Below are 10,583 nucleotides of genomic sequence, written 5' to 3' on the forward strand. Positions count from 1 at the left end.
TCTTTAGATCTACGATTTTGACAAGGTAAAAATTCCTCTTTTTATATTTTTTTATTTTAGCCGAATTAAAATGAATAACTAATTTAATTTAATGCATGATACCTTTTTTTTCCATCATTTTTTTTGTGTGCAGAGGTACAGAGTAATTAGATTGGATCCATTAATATATGGTTAATGTTAGATTGGATCAATTATTATATGTATGCTATCTGTAATGTTAAGTGGATTATTGTAACTTTAATTGGACTAACTTTAAACTATCATTTAAATTATTTTTCTTCTCATAATTTTTGGAGCATATATGGCTAATGTGTTGTTTGAATTGTTCTTTCCGCTAAATTATGCTTATTTAAATCATATTTGAATCATATTTAAATTATGTTTAAAGCATGCTCCTTTCAGATAAATAAACCTTGTATTACTCTGTTTCGGTCCCAGTTTCTGACAGAAACAAACAGTTTCGGCTTATCCAAAACTAGGCAGTTTTCAGTTCATCGATTTCTGGCAGAAACTGGACTGTTTCGGGCAGAAATAGCCTGTTTCGGTTCCAGTTTCTGGCCGAAACAAATAATTTCGGCCTATCCAGAACTGGGCTGTTTTCAGTTCATCGGTTTCTGGCAGAAACTAGACTGTTTTAGGCAGAAACAGCCTGTTTCGGTCCCAGTTTCTGACAGAGACAATTTTTGGGGCTCTACTGATCCACAGAACCGGTGTAGCTATTTCGTGTAGCCATCTGTGCAGTATACTGTGGCCGGGTGCAAAATTGGCTCCACCGATCCCTAGAATTGGTGTAGATTTTGATTTTCTTGCTCCACCTAACCATACTAATTCTGTTGAAACATTTAAAAGAATTCCTTTTTAAAAAAAATGACTTGGGACTGTGGGAGATGGCACCCTTGTTTGTACAGTTATATCAAAATTAAAATACCCAGTTTTGAGTATTCATTTGACATTTTTGGCAATTAATATAGATCACAACATTTTCATATTATTTTGATTAGCAATTGCTTGTAAAAATATACTGATGCGAACAAGTTTTGAACGTTAATTTTTTAACTTATTAATTTATATAAAACTAAAATTGAAAAGTTATTAAAAAAAATGTACATATAGAGAAAATAATATAGATCACATCTAATGATTTTATTTCAATAAATAAATTTTAAATTTTCTGTTATTAACAAATTAAAAATAAAGATACAATGAAGGTACAAAATAATAGATTTATTAGATATGATAAATCAGGATTAGGCCTAAGTCTCTAAAGCAAGAGAAAAATAAGAATAACCATGCACCTAAATCAGAATTACCTGATTTCTTGAAAAACGAAACAATTAGAAGGGACACAAAGAATTGTAAAACATGGTATTAAGTAATTTAGAATTACCTGCCTCACATTAGTCAAAGCATGAGACAAAGCATCCATGATATTGAGAATTGAGTAGTTCAGAGGATGCTGATCCATAAATATTCGGTTCCTACATCAATTTCTTTTTCTTTTTTTGAAATAATTGGTAGGGGCTACCAATATTTAGAGCACCACAAGTTCCTTTTTTCATTGCACCGCACCTATTGTACAATAATATTAAAGAAGAACTAACAATAATGTTATGTAATACATACTATTTGGATTGGTTCTTTAACCGATCCAGATTATTGTAGTATTAGTATCGCCTTTATCAGGATCGGTTGAAATCCGATACTAATGTGCGTAAATAACCGATCCTAATTCTAGTTTTTTCACTAGTGACTAGTTGAGACATTACTACAAGAGAATTCTTTTCATAATTACTAAAAGTTGAAGAATTCATCTTGCAGATGGAGAATGGTGATTTCATTATCTCATATTAGTGCGGGATAGAACCGTGCATGTGTAGTTTGTTCCTTTTCAGAACTAGTCGCACCAGACACAGTAGGTTTGGCCTCCTGCAACGCTATGTCCAGGTCAAGGCACCCAAGGATAATCTCAATATTATCTTTTCAATCCTTGTAATTAGATCCCATCAGCATCGGAATGCTATTGATGCTGGCTGTAAGATCAGTCATTTTTGCTGAAAAATTTCACAAAGAACGTATCATATAACCGAATAATAATAAATAAAAAATCAAAATAAGGCATATTTCATCAACTATGTATCTTCGAATAATAAGTGTTCTTTGGAGTATGTTATTATTCTAAGATAAATAAGTGTACTAATCGAATATAACAGTCCATTTGATGTCAATTAGTCAACCTTCCTTTGGGCCAATTAACTAATTACATCTAAAACTTATTAGGTAATTCTTTGGAGTATGTTATTATTCTAAGATAAATAAGTGTAGTAATCGAATATAACAGTCCATTTGATGTCAATTAGTCAACCTTCCTTTGGGCCAATTAACTAATTACATCTAAAACTTATTAACTATTACCTATTCATTACCACAAGAATACACATATAACACTTAATTATTGTCTTTCATTTGGGCCAGTCCAATAACCAAGCATCATATGTATATTTACTGTGTATAAATTGGTAAATGATTAACGCCAGTATGAGAGCTTACTTTGGCAAGATGATACTTTTATTAATTATTTTCCAAAATATATCTTAATCTGAAGTCTTCATAATAATTTAATATTATCTGAAAAAAAAAACAAATTTATAAAAAACTGAATTATTACTCTATTTTGGTTCGGATAGTATACTGTATAACCGAAATACCAAAATTTAAACCTTTGGTCCGGCCAATGACGGCCATTTTTATTAATACCCCAAAAGAAAAAAGTTAATTTTAAAAATAACTCTGCATTCTATTTTTTTTCAAAAATAACTTAATTGCCTGGCCCACGGGCGGTCTCCTAGGGGACCAAACCGCCCCTCCCACGGGCGGTCTTCCATTTTTTTTTTTTATTAGAGATTTGAGTATTTTGATTTAAATAATTTTGTGAAGAAAAAGTTTTCTTGTTTAGAGTGTATACCAAAAATAAGACATTTGTTAATTAAACTCAAATATAATTTCAATGTGAAAAGAGAAGTTTGAAGTAAAAAAAAAAACTGCTGCTGCCCTGTTTTTTTACTGTCAGCTGTCCTGATTTCACAGCTGTAGCTGTTCTGTTTTTACTGCTTCCCCTGTTTTTCGGCCCAGCTGTAATCTGTTCTGTTTTTACTGGTGAATTTGGTCAAAAATGGCTGCTGCAGAAATTCTGCCGACTTCAAAGTTTATAGGAAGAAAAGTTGAGTTGTAACTTGATATAATTAATGAGCTTATGTCGGTTTTGGGTCTTAACTGACTTTGTAATCTATATATATGTATGGTGCTATGTATAATATGATATATTGAAATTCTAAAAAGAAAAGAAGCTAATAATTATATCTTTAGTCTCTCTCTTTCTCTCCCTATTTGAAATTCTTATTTATAATTTCGTTTAAGTGCCAACATTACTGAAGTTCTTTGTTTATAACTTGTCTCTTGCTTTATAAAATATCAGCGGTGTGATGAACATTTTTTTAGTTAAAGAATTAAATTTATCCAGAGAGATATTTGTGTTTGTGAATTCTCTTGCTTTATAAAAATAATAGTTAGAATTTATTGCCTTTTGTTTATATTAGTAATGTGATTGTATATTTATGAAATCAATGATCTTTATGTTCTATTTGCAAAATATAGTAAAATTAACTATTATATTAGTAATATTCATTATTCACCCGCTAATGTTTTGTTACCCGATAATTTTAATGGGTAAGAGTAAGGTAAAATAAAGTCAATTTTTAATAGGTATGGATAGGATATAGATAAGATCAATTTTTAATGGATATATATATGAAAATGCTTTTACCCCATCCGTATCATACTCATTAATTGACCCTCCTACTCAGGAAGGAGGAGGATGTTCAACATGGCGTACAAGTGGTGTATTGCTTTATTTTGGGAATATTACTCGGTACATAGTGGACCATGTCTATACATGTAACTGAATACATATGATATGTTGTTTATCACGATTCGTCACAGGGAGTATTAAAATTTCTATTTGATACTAGGTGTATATATACCATATCTGTCAGTATCATCTTAGCAGTTTGAGAAGATTTTGAAGTATTATTATTGTTGGTTCAAATTTTATCCATTGCGTACCAAATTTCTACGTATTGCCAAGTACGTCCTTAATTTTGTTATTTTCTTCAATGATTTCATTTTTCTGTGTTGAGCTCTGGTCAAAGTTTGTTTAAAGACCGGTTTGCCCTGAGATCTCGCCATTGGAGGTGTAGAGGATGGAGGAGTGCGAGAAGAAAGTGGAACTGTGGTAGATAGACAGTTGCCTGATCTATGGCCCAGCCTACCGCACTCAAAACATACAACAGCGTAGCGAAAAGGTGGTGGCCTGGACTGTGGTAGCTAGCAAGGTGACCTATGTCTCTGCACCAATAGCACATTGAAACCTTTCAGAGAGGCGCAGCAGAGCGCACACAATTTATTATTATTATTTGTTTTTTGTAATCGCAATTTATGTATGCACTACTATGTGAATAGTTTGATCAAGAAAAAATTTACACAATACGGCAATAGTGATAATTTCATATTGAAAAACTAAAACAAGATATCAATGATTTCAAGGGCTCTGTATGTGCTTCGTTTCAAACTGAGGTAATAAAATATCGCTATTTAAATACTGCCATTATAATCTGTTATAATTAAGTAATTCTTCTTTTTGGTTCAATTAAATTGGATGATCAAAGCATGCCTTCTACATGGACATCAGAAGTAATAGTAATAATAATCCTCGACCCAATCATGCAAAATGAGGCAATTAACAAATTTAAACGAGAATGCTTAATTCAGAAATTGATTTCCTTGGTATTTCGTACGAATTTTTTTTTAGGGAAAATTTCTAGTGTATCCATTCAAATTCAAAATAGCCAATTTCTCCATGAATATCCCACAATATCCAATATCCCCATGTAAACTTAATTATCTTTCTTTTATCCCCTTTCATTTATTTTATCTCTTATTTAATTATTTTTAAAATTATAATGACCAATTTATTCTTTTATTAAAATGGAGATGTCCATTAAATATTTAATCTTTTCTTCTTCCCTGTTGGAGAGGCACCTCACCTGGTAGCACCACAGTTCTCTCCATCCCTTCTAACATTTAATATGTTTCCTGTTCCCTTCGTTCTCTATTCATTTGCTCCCAAGAAGCACACCTTGTCTTAGCTTCCTAAATTATATTCTGTCATTTCTCTTGGGACTTTCTTAATAAATAAGTTGTTAATTAACAATTCCAAATTCGTTTAAATGATCTTTATCTATATCAATCTCACCTTCATTACAAAAATCCATGATCACAATATTAATTGAAGTACGACTGATCGATTAAAGATTCTAATTGAACCAATAGCAATTGTTCCTGACACTAATTGAATGAATAAATTTATGGTTGTCTAATTGAACCAACTTTAACAATGTACATCTTCTCATAATTAAATAAAATAACTCTGCCAAGTTCTTCTGGACATTAAGGTAGAGAGAAGGCTTTCTGAATCACCAAGAGAAATTAAAAAATGGATCGGATGATTTCATATTTTGAATTGTAACTTATTTTTTAGTGTATGACATTCCATACCTTGCATTGTGTTTTCTAATTAACACTAAACTGTCAGCCGAGTTTAATTCTTTGGTCGAGATTTGTTCGAATTTTTTAAATTTCAGCTCGCATTGAGTTTGGTAACTTGACGTCATAATTCTCAGGCAGGTTATTTGGGTTTGTGTATATGCGTGTCCCTTTGTGTTGGATTATATTTTGGCAGCCCCAAATGACAATATTTGTTAGCAAGAATTATATAATTAAACTGTCTAATTTGAATTTCTGTGTTAAATTTTAGGAAGATTAACTGTCTTCCATGACACTTAGAGGTACGTAAAAAATAATTTGATTGTTTGTAGAAACTAGAAGAATACGAATTAGACTTTTGTAAGGTCTTTGTCTGGTTCTGTTATTTTTTGTAAATATATCTGAAGAAACTGAGAAGGCTTTGACAAGGTGTACCTCTTGGGAGCAAGAGAATAGAGAAGAATGAGAACAGGAAACATATATGGTCTTTGTGATCTTTCTCGCTGGGGCATGAGAATATTAGAAGGGGATCGAGAGAACAATGGTGTTACCAGGTGAGGTATCTCTTCAACAGAAGAAAAGAAGAGTGGAGTGGGAACCAGATGAGAGAGATGGGATGTAGTAAATTGGTTTGATTGATGAAAATATTAGATATTTAATAGACACTCCATTTTAATAAAAGGGTAAATTTGTCATTATAATTTTTAAAATAATTAAATAAAAGATAAAATAAATAAAAGGGGGTAAAGAAAGAAAATAAAGTTTATATGGGAATATTTAATATTATGAGATATTCATGGGTAAATTGGCTATTTTGAAAATTTGAATGGGTACATTGAAAATTTTTCCTTTTTTTTATTACCTCAAGTAAATTGACTGACCCTATTACAAATAAACCAAACCAAAACAGAGAAAATACTTGCAACGAACTTAAAACAAACCAGATCGAGCGACAAAAGGTCCCGAATAATTATTCTCCATGTGACCCACGTGATCAACCAAACATCACATCAAAATCAAAATTCTTAGCCTTGAATTTTTAATTAGAATAGAACATAAAACGAGCTACAATAATTATACTGAGCATATTATTGTGGAGCTAGCTAATAGACACGCATCTTCTCACCCCGCTCCGGAACTTTCTTTATAGTTGCTTTGATGACAAAGAATGTAAGAGGAAAGTACTTGACGGCAAAGAAAGTGACCATAAAGCACAGGACGGCGTATATGCGGTACACGGCAAATTTGAGCTTATTTTCGACAATAAAAAAGTTTCCGGCACAGAATGAGACAAGTATAGAAGCAAATGACATGAAGAGGGAGGTCAGCCCCAAGATAAGCTTCACAGGAAGTCCCCAACTGAAATCACTTATCTGATCAGCAAATAAATAAGAATTTCAGTTTTCTAGGTTGAAATGTTAAAAGGAAGAAATTATTTTTAAGATAGGAGTTTTGGTAACCTCGTAACCAGAGGTGAGTATTGTGAAGAACATGACAATAGATGTAACAGAGAAGCAAAGAGCGACAAGGGATGAGATGGCGAACAACTGAAAAACTGGGCTTGTACCGAGGACTGGAAATCCAGACTGCTGGTCTACACCTCCTGGAACTGTGATTGCAGATGCAAAGACCACCGTAGCAACTATAGCAGCCAGCCCGGAACAAGACTGGGAAATGTTTGTCAGCCATCTGCTTCCCTCTTTAAGCAGTGAAGCATGCTCCTCTATGAACAACTCCTCTGGCTTCTTTCCATTCTTGTTGCTTCTTGAGAACAATTCTTCGTGAATTTTACTACTACTACTACACACGTACTGCACACCGCCATGCATATTACATATGTTCAGTTTTTATTTAAGTTCATTCCATTTTTTAGAGAGAAGAGAGAGAGATCACCTGGTACCACTTGCTCTCCCATTGCAGCTTAAGTGCCGCTCCAGAGATGCCCCACGGCCGGCTGTCGCTGAGCATGGCTGCGAGATGTAAAGCACTATTTCCATCTTTATCTACTTTCCCAAATACACTCTTCTGAGTTGAAAAATTTCCATCTGCATCTACTTTCCCAAATACACTCTTCTGAGTTGAAAAATTTTGCAGCATGTACTTGTACACATGGACCTGGCGGAACTCCACTGCCAATAAAATAATATTTTTGTTTTTCTCGTCTTTGTCCATGATTGCCACTGGATAATTCTTGAGGATTTTTTTCACCATCTCTGTTATTCCATTCTTTGCAGCTACCAATACAGGGCTTGCTAAAGCACATGTTGAAAAAATTGTAATTTGTCAATATTCGCAAGTTAATTACTATAGTTGCTGTAATGAAAGGCTTGCTGAGCCTATATGTAAATAACTTTTTACTATTAATACAACTGTTGGAGGTATTTCACCGTCAACCTTAAAAAAAAATTGTAATTTATGTCAACAAAATGTGTAGCAACATGCTTTTGATTTCTCATCTCTTTTTTATAACAGTTTGCATAGGAAGTTTTCTATGGTGTCTCTGTAATGAATTTGTGTTCTATAATTTTATGCTTGAAAAGTAAGGTATCAATACCCTGATCAGTAGCTTCTACAGGTGTCATCTCTGGAGGGACTTCTGAACTGATATTAGTATCTCCATTGATAACTGTTGGGAGTTTTGAACCGATATGAGTAGCTCCATTGATAACTGTTGAAGACTCATCATCTGGTTCCTTTCCACCGCTGGCATCCTCGTATGTCCAGAGTGTTGAATGATTCACCAGTTCATTCATTATTTTCTTTGCATTTCTGTGCTGTTGTTTAATTTTCCTAATTGTTTGCAGTCTCCTTAACCCTTTAGGAAGAGGTTATTTACAGAATGTCAGAATAATATACTAAATTAATATTGTAAACAGCTGAGCCAAAGGTAGATAATAATTGGCAACTTTTCTTTCATTCAAAAGAATCTCAATTAACTGTTCCGAGTTATATTAAGAATCATACTTCTCTCTTTGTTTCTCTGGCCATGCACCGGGAAATTATAGTTGATACTATGGAGTCTGGCAACCATAACATCAATGGCATATGCCACCAATCTTCAAAATCTATCGGATATACCTCAAAAGATATATAAATCCAAACCATTCAAGCCGATCTACTTACATGAATGATGCATTTATATGCAAAATTTATAAATTTTTGATGGTATATAATATATCAAGTCAAGCAGTCAAAAAATAACAAAAAAAATAAATGAATTAAAATTTCCTTAAAATAATATTCTTTCTTTGACCACTTGATTTCATGCTAAATGCCATCGAAAATCAATAAATTTTGCATGTAATCACATCTCATGAAGTAGATCATTTTGAACGGTTTAGATTTGTCATTTGAAGCCGATCCGATAGATTTGAGATGACGATATTCAGGCTTAAATACCACTGATGTCATGGTAGTCGTACTTTGATACTATGTTTATACTTTGTCTTTTCCTCTATTTCTAAATACTTGTTTTCTATTGTCTAAATGAAACACCATCATGAACCAAGTAAGTGTAAACAAGCATCGAATATGAATATCATTGCCATTTGTCTTTATCAGCCAAAATTTTACTTTTCTGACAAAAATTGCAATTCTAGAATTTTAAGAACTTCGAAAAGAATTGTCAATTACTTCATTTAGAAATAAAAAATGAACTGTGCATATTGAGCTTAAAATTAGTTACTTCCTCATATACGATATACCTTCTATAAGAACAACTAGTGCATCTTAATTATTCATAGGCCCAAATAGGAGTAGCTTTTTATAATTATAAAATGACCTTTTTCAATCAAGGTACAATACCGATCACAAGAACTTTCAGCATTTAATTGGTGTCAAAGAATAACTTGACATTTTCTTCAAGAAATTATTCAAACATATATACAAGCACGTACGTACCTATCCCAAGAACAACTAATAGGAGCTTAAGGATGGTCTTGAAAAATAAAATCATCGTATCATGGTTCTTCGGGTACATTCTTCTCGGTTCCTTTTGTGCTTCAGCTTTCATGCATGATAAAATTAAAGGAAACAATAAAAATTTATTAACACAAGTATGATTTTATTAAAAAATTACGATATCATGTTATCATTTTTCCAAAAATTTCGCTCTGTATTATTGTTTTAGTACTTCACGAATCATTTTATGCTTTTAAACCTTAGCATGTCATACTGCCAAAAGTAATCCTTGACACAACAGAAAGAAATTCTCAATGATTAATTATATCTTAAAATTTAATTGACGAAAGTGTATCTTAAAATTAATATATCTTACAAAACAAAAATTAAATAGAATGCTCCAATGCCCATGCATTTTCTCCTTGCACAAAATTTAAAATGAAACATTTTATCTTTCTTTTGTTTGTAGAGGAAAGTAATGACGTCAAATTTTGACTTTTGTTTCGTACATATAAAGAAGCCAAGAAATCAATGGTTTATGGTGATTCATTTCGTACCATTGATTTTTTCATCCTTAGTAAAACACAAGTTTAAAATTACAATCTTTAACGAGAATCCATTACTTTAAAAATAAATGAAGATCAATGGTTCACATGTACTATCTGAATTTATATTTTAAATTATTAATAAAAATGGACTTGTATTCATGAGGGAACACCAAAAACATTGACATTGGATTCTCCTTCATTAAGTACTGTGAGGTAAATATAGTTAAAACTTTTTTTCATTTACAGTTTTATAGGGTCTTTCATACAAATAGTTATATGAAAGTCTCTTTTCGTTAGATTAATAGTTTTATACCATTAGTTAACCTTAAGAATCTAGCCAAGTGTTACAAGACTCTAAGAAAAAACTGGTTGATATAATTATAACATAATGGTTTGTATACTACACATGGATCTTCTTCACCAGAGCTAGGAGTCTTACTAGTTTTTGAGCTAGAAGCTACAACAAGTTCTGAGCTAGAAGCTGCAACAGGTTCTGAGCTAGAAGCTGCAATTAATATCAAATATGAAAGTTTAGAA

At 32.2% G+C, this 10,583-nt stretch overlaps 1 protein-coding gene across 1 annotated transcript; it reads right to left on the reverse strand.

Annotated features, from left to right (window-relative positions):
* Positions 1-6,701: 6,701 nt before the first annotated feature.
* Positions 6,702-8,180, reverse strand: LOC144551594 (uncharacterized). Its single transcript, XM_078299625.1, has 4 exons — positions 8,153-8,180; positions 7,492-7,850; positions 7,059-7,409; positions 6,702-6,971 (listed from the first exon to the last, which is right to left on the reverse strand). The coding sequence occupies exons 1-4, from the start codon at positions 8,178-8,180 to the stop codon at positions 6,702-6,704; spliced, it is 1,008 nt and encodes a 335-aa protein (XP_078155751.1).
* Positions 8,181-10,583: the final 2,403 nt, after the last annotated feature.

The sequence above is a fragment of the Carex rostrata genome, chromosome 3, assembly GCF_964058835.1.
Source record: "Carex rostrata chromosome 3, lpCarRost1.2, whole genome shotgun sequence".
NCBI lineage: Eukaryota > Viridiplantae > Streptophyta > Magnoliopsida > Poales > Cyperaceae > Carex > Carex rostrata.

What these genes read in the sequence shown, in the direction of transcription:
- LOC144551594 (XM_078299625.1), bottom strand. Translation starts at nt 8,180, where the DNA reads ATGACACCTGTAGAAGCTACTGATCAGG. An exon ending in TGTAGAAGCTACTGATCAGG is followed by an intron (nt 7,851 to 8,152) that starts GTATTGATACCT and finishes CATGTGCTTTAG; the next exon opens with CAAGCCCTGTATTGGTAGCT. An exon ending in GGGAGAGCAAGTGGTACCAG is followed by an intron (nt 7,410 to 7,491) that starts GTGATCTCTCTC and finishes GGCGGTGTGCAG; the next exon opens with TACGTGTGTAGTAGTAGTAG.